Source organism: Cladophialophora immunda (assembly GCF_000835495.1).
Source record: "Cladophialophora immunda strain CBS 83496 unplaced genomic scaffold supercont1.4, whole genome shotgun sequence".
Taxonomy (NCBI): Eukaryota; Fungi; Ascomycota; class Eurotiomycetes; order Chaetothyriales; family Herpotrichiellaceae; genus Cladophialophora; species Cladophialophora immunda.
Genome location: NW_015622544.1, coordinates 4,758,714 through 4,773,811, shown reverse-complemented (window position 1 = coordinate 4,773,811; position 15,098 = coordinate 4,758,714). Strand labels below are relative to the sequence as shown.

The 15,098-nt window shown below is 51.7% G+C and overlaps 5 protein-coding genes across 7 annotated transcripts; 2 read left to right on the top strand and 3 right to left on the bottom strand.

The window, feature by feature from the left end:
* Window positions 1-106: 106 nt before the first annotated feature.
* Window positions 107-1,541, bottom strand: PV07_08001 (uncharacterized protein). The gene is made up of 3 exons (XM_016395125.1): window positions 1,107-1,541; window positions 964-1,055; window positions 107-916 (listed from the first exon to the last, which is right to left on the bottom strand). Exons 1-3 carry the CDS (start codon window positions 1,299-1,301, stop codon window positions 172-174), a joined length of 1,032 nt encoding a protein of 343 aa, XP_016248544.1. The 5' UTR covers window positions 1,302-1,541; the 3' UTR covers window positions 107-171.
* A 159-nt stretch (window positions 1,542-1,700) lies between these two features.
* PV07_08000 (uncharacterized protein) lies at window positions 1,701-6,852 on the top strand. Its single transcript, XM_016395124.1, has 2 exons — window positions 1,701-5,594; window positions 5,699-6,852. The coding sequence occupies exons 1-2, from the start codon at window positions 1,990-1,992 to the stop codon at window positions 5,925-5,927; spliced, it is 3,834 nt and encodes a 1,277-aa protein (XP_016248543.1). The 5' UTR covers window positions 1,701-1,989; the 3' UTR covers window positions 5,928-6,852.
* On the bottom strand, window positions 6,700-9,935 carry PV07_07999 (ATP-dependent RNA helicase dhh1). The gene has a single exon (XM_016395123.1). It carries the CDS (start codon window positions 9,585-9,587, stop codon window positions 8,031-8,033), a length of 1,557 nt encoding a protein of 518 aa, XP_016248542.1. The 5' UTR covers window positions 9,588-9,935; the 3' UTR covers window positions 6,700-8,030.
* A 109-nt stretch (window positions 9,936-10,044) lies between these two features.
* Window positions 10,045-15,061, bottom strand: PV07_07997. Of its 3 annotated transcripts, none has more exons than XM_016395121.1 (4): window positions 14,895-15,061; window positions 11,560-14,843; window positions 10,451-11,511; window positions 10,045-10,396 (listed from the first exon to the last, which is right to left on the bottom strand). In XM_016395121.1, the coding sequence occupies exons 1-3, from the start codon at window positions 14,982-14,984 to the stop codon at window positions 11,460-11,462; spliced, it is 3,426 nt and encodes a 1,141-aa protein (XP_016248540.1). In that variant the 5' UTR covers window positions 14,985-15,061; the 3' UTR covers window positions 10,045-10,396; window positions 10,451-11,459. The 3 variants fall into 3 exon arrangements, with proteins under 3 accessions (XP_016248540.1, XP_016248539.1, XP_016248538.1); XM_016395120.1 differs by having other exon boundaries at window positions 10,045-11,344; window positions 11,397-11,511; XM_016395119.1 differs by having other exon boundaries at window positions 10,045-11,511.
* PV07_07998 (uncharacterized protein) lies at window positions 10,255-11,369 on the top strand. The gene has a single exon (XM_016395122.1). It carries the CDS (start codon window positions 10,741-10,743, stop codon window positions 11,137-11,139), a length of 399 nt encoding a protein of 132 aa, XP_016248541.1. The 5' UTR covers window positions 10,255-10,740; the 3' UTR covers window positions 11,140-11,369.
* Window positions 15,062-15,098: the final 37 nt, after the last annotated feature.

The window sequence follows — 15,098 nt, the reverse complement described above, 5'->3', positions numbered from 1 at the left end:
CCTGCGATCCATCTTCCCATTAATACAGAGAATACAGGGTGATAGAGCACCGATTGATTCCGCAGGTAGATGCTGCTTTCGCCTCAGGCAGTGATGAGACACATACCAAACTACCTCGCTATCGATCTGGATCTTCTCCTTGCCACCCAGTCAACAGGGTACCCCACAACTCTACCCCAATGTCTGCTTCAAAGTCCCCTTGTCAGCATGAATCCTGACCATCTGCGCCAGGAAAGGGCCCCAGTCCTCGCGCGCTCTCTCTACTTTCAACTTGTCTGCCTCTAAGCCCCAAGAGTCGTTCAATGCTGTCAGAGATAGCAACGAATACTCCAGTGAGTTGGTCGTTACAGACTCCAATTGAGCTTGTAACTCTGGAAGAACCATCGCGATCCAGCTATCTCCCTCGTCCACAACGCCTAGTTTCCGGGGAAGCCGCTCGAGGCCGTCCATCCTCCATACCACCCCGCCAGCAGGCACATATGCGACGAAGTGAAGGCCGCTTTCGTCTTCGTCAGATTCGTCTTCTGCTTTAAGTTTCTTTCGTGGCCGCTTGGACTGTGCGGCTTTCTTCTTCTTCTCGGCAGCAGTCATGTCCTGCTTGAGACGAAGATCAACATTCATCTTGTCGAATTCCGTGGCAAAGGAGTTGTGAACGTCTCTGACATGGTCGAAATGATCTAGGGCAAGGCCTCGTTCCTTGGGTGTCATATTCATAGTGTTGGCTCGGAAGTCGTTGAGCGCTTGGCCCAGGTTAATCGTCGCGTGGTTGTTGACGATATTCATTAGAGCAACCGTGGCGCAGGAATTGGAAAGGGTTTGGTTTGCGAACCAAACTCCTGCAGGAGGCTCTGTAAGATCGTTTTCAGTTTCCGGTGCGGCCCATCGTGACAGAAAGATCAGGCCGTAAATGCTCTGTCTGTGCAATAGTTAGCACAAACTACAAGCACGAATTGTATTTCTTACGGCGGATACTCAAAGACACTGTCGAGTGGCACAACTTCGTTGACCTGGACATTGGGAACGCCCCATTCTCGCAACAAAGTGCTGAAGACGACCTGGATCACAGATCAGGCGGCAGTCCTAAGCAAACATCAGGAAGACATTACCGGATCATTTTCTATCTCTGCCCATCCCTTCCACGAAGACGTTTGGTTTCTGGCGAGAGCGACATCGTCGGTAGTCGTTGAGGTGGTGTCCAGGGGTGTTGACGCTGCTCCTGAACTCTCCTGAACTGGATCTGCTTCAGGCCGTACCTCCGCAGCCGCCTCCGAAATGGCAACATTTTCAGGGGCAGGCATCATGGATGGTATTCTCAAGATATTTGGTTGCTGGAAAGACTCTTCTATCCTTCTAATTGTATAGAAGGAGGACCAACAGTATAGGCCGGTCGGAAAAGTGTCTGGTTTGTTGAACGAGAGCAATCTCCATGTCAGACGGTGACTTTTCTCACAATTTCACGCCAGGTGCAACCAGACACGGTAGTGGAGCTCCTTCATCTCTGATCGATCACGGGATGGACCACGGTCTCCTGGTTGTTGTTGATGCATATCTGTTTCGAGGGAGAGTGAAAGCGTGCGAATACCGTCTGTGCTACGCAAGGCTGCGTCACTGACGTCACCGCTGCCTGCCGCCAAGCAATTTTTTGGGCTCAGCCTTGTGCCTCAGGTGGCTGTCAATTGCAAGACGCGTGCAAACGCGATGGAAAGCTCAGTCAGTCGCTTAACTCCCAGCAGCTAGACCCATCTCCTGTAACGGGCTCTTCCAACAGTCCACGGGGACTAGGCTGTACCTGCTGAAAAACGATTTGCAGACATCCAACAAGTTCTGTTGTCCTAAAAGCTCGACGAGAATCCACGCTTCGCACCCCCAGATCCTTTTCTCTCGAAACTGCGACCCAGCAATTCGGTGTTTGCTGGCGATCCGATATCTGCTAGTACACGCGACTTTGGATTCGACACAAGAGAGGGTGCTATATAGCCGCATGGTGCAATGAATGAAACTCCGCGACTGCGGTCGGCTTTCCCTACCACTCCGCGAACAGATCCCCGACGCCGAACTTTCAACAACAATGCACGCTCAGCCCTGGGCTCCCCCCCTTCTCCCTTTCCTCAGAGACCATCGCCGATAACCAGGCCTGTGAAAGGCACCCCTGAGACGGCGGCTGCCTCCTCGCCACTGATATCGACAGAGATCGTCGACGTTCCATCTCAAAGATTTTATGTGTTTGCCTTCTATATTGCCTTGACGGCCTGGAGGCTGTACAACTCCTTCACTGTGGAAAATGATCTGGATTCGACATGGCTTTTCCTCAAATGGGTGGGGATTGATGCCGCCTTCTTTGTGGCGCTGCCGGCGTTTAAGATACCCTGGCTGGAGTTCTCATTTCCCACAACTTTCACATTATGGTTATTGCATGCTATCGCAAATGCTTTCTTAATGTACAAGATTCCACTGCCTTTCCTGTCGTGGCTGGGGGCACTGGTTAAGGTGGCCTATGATCGTGAACTTTCGATCTCAGAACACCGGGTGAAGCCAGCCGACATTCTACACAACTCCTCGATCATTCTGGGGAAACAAATCATACACATCCTTCCAGAGGGCTCTGCCATTCTGAATCCCGAGAAGAAGGCATTTTGCATTGATGCGTCCAGACCTTCGGTCGAAATACCGATTCAGATCAATCAGACGACGCCTATTTCTATTGAGCTCCAACGGTTTGATCTCGAGACAGACGAAGTTGAGACGATCATCATCAGCAGCAAACAAGCTAAGCAGTTGAAAAAACACGCCGACAGTGGTCACCACAAGTCGGATACAAATACGCCCCGAACCCTACATTACCCGGTTTCGAAGGCGGGCCTTTACCAGTTGCATCGGGTTATTGACGCCACAAAGCTGGAAGTGCGGAAACGGAGCTTTGACACGGCAGTTGTGCAGTGTCCGTTCGCGAGCATCTCGACACAGTCCGAGAACAGATGCACGGGAGAGTTGAGCAATGTGGCCCTGCATGTTTCAGGTGTTCCACCATTCAAAGTCAAATACAGCAAGACCGTCAATCACAAGCAGTTCAGTTCCATTGTCCAGAATGTGCAGCCAAATGTGGATCTCGACGTGGTCTCCGGCGATGAGACTTCAGGCATTGTCCTCGATCCAAGACGGCCGCACATGGGATGGACAAAATCCGCGACTGAGTCCTTCGAGATTAATGAAGCTCTGCACCAGAACGGAAGCCATTCTTACACCATCGAAGAAGTGGAAGATGGTCTTGGGAACAAGGTAGTCTACGATGCCAGCAAACCAAAGGACCTCCATGCTCCTCGGGTTCAGAGCCTCACGGTGCATAACAGACCTCGAGTCACACTGGGAGGCCTCAACTCAGACCGTGTACTTCGGGTTCGTGAAGGAAGCTCTATCCCTCTTCCTTTTCAAGTTCAATATGTGGACACATTACATTCGTCCGACTGGCCCCTGGATGTGAAGTATAGCTTTGTCTCGGATGACCTCGGGGAGACTGTTCAGTCCGAAGACCATGTGCACGAGATGTCGGACCGTCGCTCCATGCCTCTGATCAGTAAGCCTGGGAGATATAGCCTCGATTCTGTGGACAGCCAGTACTGTCACGGAGAGGTTGTTGAGCCTTCGTCATGCTTACTTCTCAACCCTCCAAAACCTGGTCTTAGTATGGAATCTGAAGACATCTTTGACAAGTGCGCCGGTAATCCAATTGGCATGTATGTCAACTTTGACTTTACAGGCACTCCGCCTTTCAAAGTTAGATATACGATGGGCCACCGGGGGACGGCTTATCCAAAAGTGCAAGAGTTCTCCGGTATGCGTGGTCAGATGGAATTGCGTGAAAGAGCAGCTGGCTCTTACATCTACACAATCCATGAGATCGAAGACCAAGTCTACGGGAGCGTATCGCTGAAAGACCAAAATCTTGTCCTCAAGCAAGACATCAAGCCTCCAGCGTCCGCGATCTTTCAAGGGGACAATCGTGCTGTGAAGGCTTGTCTGGGCTCGCCCATGTCAGTACCAGTCAGACTCGCAGGTCAAGGACCATGGGATCTGGACTATGAGCTGGTGCATGCCGGCAAAAGAAAGAAGCACCATATCCATTCCGAAGAGGAGCTATGCACGATCGAGGTTCCCCCCTTGGCGGAAGGAGGGAGCTATTCTGTCGTACTGACGGGAGTCCAAGACAAATCGCGATGTCGCACCACGTTGCAAGAGGAACGGAAGATCGATGTCAGACAAGAGCAACCACGCGCTGCCTTCGGCGATATTGATGGCAAACGCTCGATCTTGGCGCTAGACGGCAAGTCGGTCAAACTACCTTTGCGACTCAAAGGCTTCGCGCCATGGGCGGTGAGGCTGCAGAATCTGGACGACGGTTCGGACTCATTCGAGCAGATATTTAGGGACGCAAACGCCGAGATCTCGGTTGACCGTCCAGGTACTTACGAGATTGTCTCCGTTCATGACAGTTGCCCAGGCGTGGTTGATTCCAAGGCGAACAAATTCCAAGTGAGCTGGTTACCCCGACCAACGGTATCAATCAGAGATTCAGCTATTGGAAAAGAAGGACTGAGGGGCTTCCGCAAGCCTGCAGTTTGTCAGGGCGATGAATCAGTGCTAGCCATTGGGCTCACTGGCAGTCCACCCTTCCACCTCAAATACCAACAGAAATTCGAGCCGATCAAAGGGCCTTCTGCAATCAGCAACAAACCCGTCACCTTTGCGGGTAGTAGTGCGCAAATCAGTCTTGATACCAGCAAAGCCGGAGAATACTCTTATGTTTTTAGTGAACTTGGCGATGCACGCTATTCCTCCGACAAGAAGGGATTTACGCCGATTGTTCTCTCACAGCAAGTGTATCCTCTACCCTCGGCGAAGTTCAGCCAGGCAGGGAAGACTTATGGCTACTGTAAACACGATCCGACCTTCACAAACAGCGCAGACGCTGAGACTGAAAACATACCGATCACCTTCACAGGCACGCCACCCTTCGCCGTTGAAATAGCCATCATTCACCACGGCGTATCAACCCGCCCTGAGATCATCCGTCAGAAGGACATCCAGACGCGCAGCTACTCATGGCCACTTTCGCGAGCCACCCTCGACCTAGGGACACACACTGTTTCTATTCGCTCTGTCAAAGACGCTCTCGGCTGTGAATCGATCCTCGACTCAGATCCATCCGCCGTGCGCATCCATGTCTCCTCGCCACCGGCCATCATCCCGCTCGAGTCCCAGGAACACTACTGTGTGGGCGAGCACGTCTCTTTCTCCCTGAGCGGCCAAGCCCCTTTCGACGTCTTCTATACTTTCCAGAACCGTGAACGAAAAGCGCGTGTCTCCGGTAATGAGTTCAGACGGCTTGCCGAGTCACCCGGCGAATTCGTTATTACGGGTGTCAGTGATTCGGCAATGGGCAATAATAAATGTCGTGCAAGGAAGGACATCAGAAAAGTCATTCATCCGTATCCGACGGTGGAGATTGGTAAGGGAAAGACGGTTGTCAGCGATATTCATGAAGGCGGGGAGGTGGACATAATGTTCACCTTCACCGGGACACCACCTTTCGAGTTCACGTAAGTCTCCTTTCACTGTTCTCTGTCTTCCGCGCGCGAACACTTTTGCCCGAGAACCCACGGGCAGTCTGAAAAAGATACTGACATTCGATCATGCGAACCAGATATACCCGCACCGAAAATCCCAGAAAAGGCATGGGCAAACCCCGTGTTCTCGAGACGCGCCACGACACGTCAGATGAATTTAGCAAGATGATCCGCGCCAGCGACGAAGGCATCTATGAAGTTGTGAGCATCAAGGACCGATTCTGCTCATACACCAAGCCCAGTCACAAGGCTGCTGGCAGTGGCGGCGGTCTCATGGGAGGTCAGAAGAAGCTGTTGACCTATTGAAGGACGATCGCCACCCATCCACCGGCTCACGTTCCTTGTTCCTGTTTCTCCACCCTCCTCGGGACAGTTTGCGACCTTTGAGCATGCTACGTCTGGATCGCTGGATGGCAGCAGCCGAGGACGGAGTCCCCAAAGCCTGATACGGGATAGAAAGAAGTGCCTCAACACTCTCAAGGGAGTCCCAAGACCTTACCTCGGTTGAAGGGTATGCACAGCTTGCATGTCTGCCGGGTTCATTCGCATACTGCAGGCCAATAGTTGGCGTCTGTTCCGGACACATTATCTCACATATGTTGGGTTGGGCTGGGGTTACCCTTCCTTGTCCTTGGATCGTATTTCTTCTTTCGTCCTTTTACCCTCCACCCAACCATAGCGAGATTCTGAGCGAGGGCGAGAGCGAGGGCGAGAGCGAGAGCGAGAGCCAGGGGACGAGGACGAGGGTTTATGTATCTCCCGCCCTGCACATATCTAGCAGCACATGTACCAACAACCAACCACCCAAAATAACAACTAATTCGAGAGTGGGCATGCATATTACCGGCAATCAGTTAGGGCAGGCAGGACAGCAACACGGATTTCCTTGGCGATAAGCTCGACCAGGGGGCTCGGCGGGTTGAATAGCTGTGCGGCCAGTTGGTTTGTTTGGTCGGAGTCACAGAATCTTGGGACATTGTCAGCATAACCGGGGACGTGGTTGGTACGTCGTCAGGGTGTAAAGAAGGCAGTGGGGGGACTTTTAGAATCGAAATTGGAAGCACGTTTGTCTTTCGGGTTTTTAGAGGAAGAGGGCAATTTTCTCATTCAGCGTATTCGACCTGGACTGAGGTGCGCAAGGAGAAAACCCTAGACGCACACACAAATACTTGAGTGTCGCTTCATCTGGTCTGTGCTAGGCTGCCCTGATAACTTGTCTAGCCATTTCCACCCCACCAGTAGTCCAAACTGTCACAGTTCTTTCGTCGCAGGCACATGGCTTCGGGCCTTTTGCTCGGGTATCGGTTCACTGTGCAATCCGTTCGCAGTTTTTGTTGGTCTGTGTGGTGTTTCAGTCTGCTTTCCCGTGAAAGACATACAAGTCTTACGAACAAATTCGGATGTTCAGGCTATCGGCTTTCCTCCTATTTATTTTTTTGGTTTTTTCTTATTTCTGGTCAGAGTGCTTCTGAGATCTGCTTGCATCTATCAAGCGGTGCCTTCCCCTTTCCGGTATCAGGGCATGGCAAAGAATGTCCGCTGTTGGATTGAAGTGGATTCGATGACAGACAATTGTCGTCTTTCGTAATGAAAATTGGTGTCAGGTCCCAGCAATGAGCCGCGCCAGGTGACATGAAGGCGTCAAGGAGAGGTAATCATGGGGTTACAATCGAAGCGATGCTTCGGTGTGAGGTAGTAATGCAGGGGACTAGGTATGCGCTGTTGATATATCGGTATGTCGTGGTGGGTTCTGGATCTGAGTGTCGTTTCTGCGAAAGAGTCGAAAAGAGGGTGTCCCGCTGGTAACCGGCAGAGATGTTGAGTGAATATGCGCCAGACGTATTTGATGATTAGGTCATTCCGTAGGACTGGTGTCGAAGTGGATAGAGTTGAACGGGATGAGCGTCGAGTATCGAATTTCGTGACAGTGATAGGAGGAGGAGGAATCGTGTGGCTGGTATGTCCGAGATCTGAATGAGAGAAATGCAAATAGCCAAGCAACGCCATGCAGATCTACAATCCTTGTAGGAAGCTGCACTGACCTTCACCGAAACTTTTGCGCCAGTTGTCTCCGTGACTCCAAAGAGAACGTGGCTCTTTCAAGACATGCAATGTCATAAGCCATAAATCCCCGACCGAGGCTTGCTTGGTAGAGGAGCCGGCAGCCTTCCCTCCATCCGTGGCAATCCATCCAGAAAACACCCATCCCAAGAAAGTAGTAGAAACTGTACCAACACTGTTGTACAGATCTGATAGCAAGGAAACCACATGAGCCAGCCATTATTGAAAACTCCCAGCTTGCGCATGTCGCATGTCATAGACCTTCGTACCATGGAAATGAAGAAAACGCCGGGAAACAAAAATTGGAAGAGAAAAGCCGCCGCTAGATCGAAGTGTCCAAATCACAAACTAGTGAGCGATTTGACCCACGGGTGCTGCTGTTAGCTGTTGAGGATGACCTCCGCGGCCTCGAGCACCTTGACCTCGGCCTCGTCCGCGGTATCCACCACGTCCTTGGTTGTTGTATTGTTGGCCGTATCCATTCGACTGATTCTGTGGTCTGCGAGCCTGCTGGTATTGACCATTGGTGTTGGTAGCATTGTTATTTGCGGTGGTGTTTGCAGTGGCATTTACATTCGACGCGTGGGCCTTCTGCGCCTGTGCCGGAGGGGGCATTGCGCGTGGAATTGTCTCAGGGTTGTCATACACATACAGACTCTTGTCGATAGATGGAGGAATCGGTTGGATCTCCGTACCCAGCTCTTGTTCGATCTTATACAAATTGAAACGATCATCCCAGTTGATCAAGTTGATAGCGAGACCACGGTGACCAAATCGTCCAGAACGACCGATGCGATGAAGGTAGGTTTCGGCATTTTTGGGGAAGTCGAAGTTGATGACCACATTGACAGCTTGAATATCAATACCGCGAGTGAGGAGATCCGAACACACCAGGTTTCGACAGACACCGGCACGGAAGTCATGGAAGACTTTGTTGCGATTCTGCTGCAGCATCTTGGCGTGAGAGTAGAAGCACGAATACCCCAGCTCCGTGATTTTCTTCGCGAGAAGCTCGACCCGGTTGGTCGAGTTGCAGAAGATGATCGACTGGTTGATCTGGAGTTTCGAGAATAATGTGTTCAGGCAATGAACTTTCTGCTTCTCCTCGACAAAGGCGTAGTACTGAGTTATACCACGCAAAGTTAACTCGTCCATGAGGTTGATTTCGTAGGGATTTCGCATGTGTTTGTCTTTGAACGCCTTGACTATCATTGGGAAAGTGGCACTGAAAAGCATAACCTGTCGGTCTTTGGGATGGAAGGAAAGGAGCTGCTCAATGACGACCGTGAACTCCGGAGAGAGCAACTTGTCGGCTTCATCCATGACAAATATAGGGCATTCGGATAAGTCTGCAACACCTTTGCTTGCCAGATCGAGGATTCTCCCAGGGGTACCGACGATGATATGTACTGTTTCCCCTAACCTGATGATATCGTCTTTGAGTCCGGTGCCACCTGTGGTCACCATGACATTGATGCCCAAGTGCTTTCCGAGGGTCTTGCAGACCTGTGATGTTTGTAAAGCTAGTTCTCGAGTGGGGACAAGGATCAGCGCTTGGGTCTTTGGGTTTTTGGGATTGATTCGTTCAAGGGTAGGAATGACAAAGGCAGCCGTCTTGCCGGTTCCGTTCTTTGCTCGGGCCAGGATATCTCGGCCAGTCAGGGCAACAGGTATGGTTTCTTCTTGGATCGGAGAGGGTTTTTCGAATCCGGCTTCGAATATGCCCATCATCAGTTCACGCTTGATGTAGAAGTCTTCAAAATCCAAGCCCTTTGTAGCGGTCACGTCTTCAGTCTGTTGCCTGGTATCTTTTGCTGGAAGGTTGAGGGCATCTTTCCAGTTCGACTCGTCTGCGCCATCGTTCAAAGAGGCTTTGTTGAGCTGTGCTGCTAAAGCGTCCGTCATTGTGGGAGAGGGTGTGAAGGATTTGCTATTGAAGGGGGGGATATGCTGTTTTTGCTAGCAGCAAATCGGGTTGACGGTAACAACCCTTTCTGGGTCACGAAAGATTCAGTGGTGCTTGGAGAAAAGGCGTGGGAGAGGGTAGAGAGGAATCGAGAGGCAGGAGACAGGATTGTCGCGGGGTGTCACTTAATTGTGGCGGGTTAGAATCTGTCGCTCGTGGGGAGGAAATGAATTCAGCCTTTGTCGAGAGGCTCGTAAGGTTCTTTGCGAGTGTCAGAGGTCGTCTAGTTGCGGCTATGCACCGTGTAGGTAGAGTAGTCGAGGTGTAAGTGAGTTCTGTTGCTCGAGTCTAGAGTAAGGTGGGAGGGCAAGTTCTTTGTGCCTTGTCCGCGACTGCAGATCACAACCCAGCGCCAAGACCAAGGCATAAACCAAATCTTGCCGTTTTAGGCAACGTGCTTTGTTCCAATGACTTCGACTCTGATTCCACCATCTCATTCAGCTCATTCAGCTCATTCAGCCCCCATTCAGATTCATCGCCGGCAGGGCACAATATTTGCTCTATTCATGATTCATTCCCGTCAACAATAAGGACCCCTCAAACTAACAGACACAACCCTTTTATTCCAGCCCGCCGGGAGACGGTAGAACCGACCCTTAGACATATCTTTCAGCCCCAGTGCACCGGACACCATGCAGACCGCCATCGCAGTCCTCCGAAATTCCCATGACCGTCGTGCTCTCAGTTACATAGACAGGTGCAACTTGCCGGACATGCTCCTGGTCCCCTCGACCCCTTGCAAGGACAACTGATCAACGTAAGCTATCTGCCACACACCAAAATATCGACTTCGCCAGCGCACCTTCCTCGCACACACGGCAACACACATCCGCAATTCCTTGTCTTTGAGGCGTTGAGCGTAGGGCCTTGGTCAGAGTGCAGGACCCCAGGATTGCTGTACTTTGGAGAACAAGTCACCGTGCGGGACAGATTTGTCTCCCACATCGGATGAAGGTAACGCAATGCGCGCAGTGGCCTTGAGAGACGCGCCTTCTTCGAGCCCTTGCTGTCGCAATGCACACCCATACTCGCAGCGAGAAGAGTCGTCGGCAGGAGATTTGAGTTGCCAGCGGGTTGAGCCGAGAGTGTTGGATGTATAATGTTGCTCTGCCTAATGGATGTATCATCTTGTGGAAGAGAGGCAGTTGCGAAGTCATGTGTGGCCGGTTAAATGGCCGCTCAGGACATCTTGCTGAGACTCACTGGGCAATGACTTCCCCAACAGACGGAACTGCAGCCACGAGAACGAGACGGCAGTCGCACAACCTTCCATCAGAGCTGTGCCAGGAGACACCACGGCCTCGTCTGTGCAGCTTGAATGGGCAACCACCTTCAGGCACATGTTATCCGGAATGCCGACTTTGCTATATTGACCGAGAATCGGAGGAATCCGAGTTGATAAGATTCGGTGAAGAGGAGACGGTTACACAGAGACAGGTGAGTCCAGGAGGTTTCGGATGTGAGCCAAAATCCGTGATGTGGCCCGCATAATGGCCCCTGCCTGTTCACATGTTTACAGCGCATCATAGTGGAAGCAATTCCCGAGAGCAGTCGTGGATCATAGCGCATGGCAGTCAGCCGATTTGAGGATGTGTGGACGTTGAGGTGCCCATAGCAGCAAAGTCGGTACAACCTTCTGTGTCTGTCACACGTCAACCGCGATCCAGTGCCAATCTCAACATGGCCAAATGCAATTCTGTGTCAAGGTCAACTCAGTCACGTCCTGTCCTGGAGTGGTTCAACCCGACCAGATGAGCGTCGTAGCACTCCTCTGTACTCATTCACACAGAAACCATGACAAGATTCAACAATCATGTTGGACCAAGCACGAGCCTCGTTTGGCCTCTCTCTGGGGGAGCAACCCTATAAACGTTAGCACCTGTGCACAACGTGCGACGCTCTCCAACTTACTCAATAGCGCAGACATCTGGAGCTCTCTTGATGTCAGATTTGGTGCCTGGGCTGATGAGAATGAATTGCCCGCCACTGCTGTGCCTGGCTCCATCGATCAACAAGTTGACACTGGTAGTTCTGTTTACTGCATCCATGAATACGTCAAATTCGTCGAGACATCGAATCGGGACACCCATTGCGTCCCAAATCGAGAGGAGCAGACAGATCTGGGAGAAGGACTTCTCTCCACCAGATAAAGTCTTTGCGCTCCGTCCGGTTCCGTCACGTCTCGTAATATCGGGCTCGACGGCGATGTCCATCTCCTTCTTTCTGTGATCGATGTGGAGCCTTCCACGGAATCCTCTCTCGCTGAGCTTGTGGATGAAACCTGCCCTTGACCTAGCAGTAATATGACCTCGGAAGAGCACCCATCGCCTTCTTCGCTCTGCAAGCGTCCTTGTGAGTTGTGCTTGGAGAGATTCCAGCGAACTTATTTCCCTCTCGGCGGCCTTGTATGCCTTTGAAGATTTTGATGCCTCGGCCGCTATGTCGTCCCGATCACCAACCTGGGCTTGATACTTGCGGTAATCCGCCGAAAGCTTTTCATGCTTTTTGCTCAGGCTTTCATACGTTTCGCCTTTGGGAAGGTTGACACGTTCACAAACCTGCCGTGCTTGGTCTGTGAAGCTCGCAATTTTTTCATCCATTTCCTGCATCTTCCGTTCCAGCGTGCCTCGGTCAGCTCTGGCGTCGTCGATCATAGCAATAGCTCTATTTTTCTCGCCCAACTCATGCGCACGTTTCTTGCCAGCCTTCTGAGCGGTTGACTGCGCCTTGTCAACCATCCCTTCAGCCTCTTTGATGCGCTCATCCAATTCGTTGCACCTTCGAGTCACCTCGCGAAGTTTCTTCGTTTGGTCGTCAAGAGCGATGACCGAGTCTTGAAAAGAGCTCTCATGAATGGTCTTTTGCTCCTCAGCCTCGCTTAATGACTGACGCAAGGCTTCAAGCTTGCCACCTTCGACGCTGTCGTCCCTGATCGCTTCCTTCACCCGCTCGAGATTATCTTCCGCCTCCTGCACTGCGATTTCGAGTTCTCTCTTTCTGTCCCCATGTCGCTTGAGAGCCTGTTTTGCTCTAACATGCCGGTCCTGAGCACTGCGGAATTCGTGCTCTGCGCGTAGACGTTGGGCCTTGCAGTCAGCAAGCACATCTTGTTGCCGATGGATTGCTTCGTCAATATCCGTTTTCATTCGTGGAGTGCCGATGAATTCGTGCACCGGGTCTTGCGCAGCTCGACCATTTCGATAAGATAAGACGGCGCCTTTCACCTTGCTGCCTGGGCTGAAGCAATAGCACCGCTTAACATTGCGCAAAGGCGTCCCTTCCGAATAGAGTGCTTTCGAGGCTTCCGTCATGTCTTGAATGAGGATGCTCTGCTCAATCTGATTGGAAATGACGAGCTGCTTCCTGACCGCCTCGTTGTCAATATCCAAAGCACTCAAGACGGTGTCGAAGCGGGGATCGGGAAGATGTGGCTCGATGTTGAGAGGGAGGTTGTTTGCGATGAAGATAGGCAGAACGCATTGGTTCCGTCGCATGATGTCGCTCAATAGATTTTCGTCCCGCTTGCTGGTCACTATGAACCCCGAAAGTGAGTTGCCAAAGGACTTCTCCAAGATCGAAGACCACTCGGGTTTCAACAATTTAACATGCTTTCCTAGAGGGCCCACGGGAGCGTCCTGAAATCCCTTTTCTTGGTGCAAAGCTCGCAGTAGTTCCTGCATTCTAGGATGAAAAGCAAGATCTTGAGAGTTGCGGTTCTCTACCAGCCGCTTGAGGTTGTTCTCCAAGTCGTTAACTCTCCGCTCTTCGTTCCTCTTCGCCTCTCCAGTTTCGCTCTCCAGCCTTTGCATTCTCTCGATTTCCTCAACGTGCGTTTTTCTCTGGTCCAGGTGATGGTGTAATTCCTCTTCCGCTCTTCTGGCGGCTTCTTTGGCCTCCTCGAGTTCGTTGATGCGGCGAGCAGCTCCTCCCCCATCGAGCTCGGCCAGCCGTTGCACCTCTTGTTCGATAGCTGCTTTCTTCTGTGTGATGGTCCTGTCAGCACTGACCAATGCATCACGAATTTGTCGTTGCTCGGCTGCCGCCTCTGAATAATTCTTCTTTAGATCCTGCTGTTGCCCCTGCAGCTCATTCTTCTCGTCTTTGAGGTGTTGAACAGCTGCATTTGCTGCATTATACTTCTCCGTTGTGGCAGCTGCAAGTCTATCGGCTTCCTGATAGGCATCGTCGAGCTCTTGGGCTTTCGCCTCTGCTGCCGCTATTTTAGCGTCCGCCTCTTGAAGCTCTTTAACGTATGCATCTCGAATATCCTCCTGAATTGTGACTTGCGCCCATGTCAGCTGTCGGCGATAATCTCGCAGCCTGTCACGCATAGCCTCGTATCTATCGGATAGGGCAAGCTTGTTCGCTGCGCTGTCCGCTTTCCCCTTCAACACTTTGAGATCCGGGGCTCTGGCGGCGATCTTTGCACTAATATTGTCGAGCTGCTCCTCGATGAGTCGGTAGTCCTGATCAAGCTGTTCAAGTTGGACGCCCTTCATGAAGAACTTATATTTTTCCACGGGACTCGAGCTGGCAATGAACTGACGCGCCTGGTCTTGAGAGAGGACTGCCATGGGGTTTTCGATCTGTAACATCATATGATCGCAAATTTCTTCCAGGTCAGACTTCCGTGTCGAGATGATGCGGCCCTTCTCTGACTTCAGCTTGAACCCGCTACTACCAGTGCGCGAGATATGACGTTCGACTTGAATCGTCTTCCCATATACATCGGGCATGTATGCATTTTCGCCCTGGTTCTTCAGCCTGCAGATGATGGTGGCGTGGTCTGTTCCTTCCTTGATGAAATTTTGGAGGCGCGCACCTCGATTGGTCGCCGAGGCTTTCCCTCCTAAGCACAGGACGATGGCAGTGAGGATCGCACTCTTTCCACTGCCATTTTTACCGCATATGAAATTGATCAACGGCCCAAGCTCGTAGCTCATATCCTCGTGACACATGAAATTCTTGAGCTGGACTCCTTCCAAAATGCCATACTCTGCAGGCTCATTGTGAATACCTCCTCTACTTCTAGCCTCGATGGCCTGGGTGGCTTCGAGCAAAGCCTCGTCGTCGTCGTCTTGTTCGCTATCAGAACTAATCTCGGAAGGAGGGGTACTGGCATTTTCGCGATCAGCTCGATCGCTCGAAGTATCACGATGCACGGATGACTCGTCACTTGTCCGTCTTCTCTTATTCTAACGTCTTGTTAGCACTTGGAAGCCTGATATCCCAAAGAAATACCATACCGAGACCCGGCGGGGTGGCGACGACGACTCACGACTGCTTTCGCTGTCATCGTCGCCATCTGTTGGAGCGGGGCGTTTGTGAGGCGCCATTACGGCGCTTTTTGGGAGGCCAGGCTGCTCGTCCTGGAGGTGGTAGTGGGCGTGGACCTGAGATACTGGAATTAGAAATCGGCCACTTCGGAGTCGTTGCCTGCGCAAACGGGA

What these genes read in the sequence shown, in the direction of transcription:
- PV07_07999 (XM_016395123.1), bottom strand. Translation starts at nt 9,587, where the DNA reads ATGACGGACGCTTTAGCAGCACAGCTCAACAAAGCCTCTTTGAACGAT.
- PV07_08000 (XM_016395124.1), top strand. Translation starts at nt 1,990, where the DNA reads ATGAATGAAACTCCGCGACTGCGGTCGGCTTTCCCTACCACTCCGCGA. An exon ending in ACACCACCTTTCGAGTTCAC is followed by an intron (nt 5,595 to 5,698) that starts GTAAGTCTCCTT and finishes CATGCGAACCAG; the next exon opens with ATATACCCGCACCGAAAATC.
- PV07_07998 (XM_016395122.1), top strand. Translation starts at nt 10,741, where the DNA reads ATGTATAATGTTGCTCTGCCTAATGGATGTATCATCTTGTGGAAGAGA.
- PV07_07997 (XM_016395119.1), bottom strand. Translation starts at nt 14,984, where the DNA reads ATGGCGCCTCACAAACGCCCCGCTCCAACAGATGGCGACGATGACAGC. An exon ending in CGCCACCCCGCCGGGTCTCG is followed by an intron (nt 14,844 to 14,894) that starts GTATGGTATTTC and finishes ACAAGACGTTAG; the next exon opens with AATAAGAGAAGACGGACAAG. An exon ending in CCAGATGTCTGCGCTATTGA is followed by an intron (nt 11,512 to 11,559) that starts GTAAGTTGGAGA and finishes TAACGTTTATAG; the next exon opens with GGTTGCTCCCCCAGAGAGAG.
- PV07_08001 (XM_016395125.1), bottom strand. Translation starts at nt 1,301, where the DNA reads ATGATGCCTGCCCCTGAAAATGTTGCCATTTCGGAGGCGGCTGCGGAG. An exon ending in CAGAGATAGAAAATGATCCG is followed by an intron (nt 1,056 to 1,106) that starts GTAATGTCTTCC and finishes TCTGTGATCCAG; the next exon opens with GTCGTCTTCAGCACTTTGTT. An exon ending in AGTGTCTTTGAGTATCCGCC is followed by an intron (nt 917 to 963) that starts GTAAGAAATACA and finishes ACTATTGCACAG; the next exon opens with ACAGAGCATTTACGGCCTGA.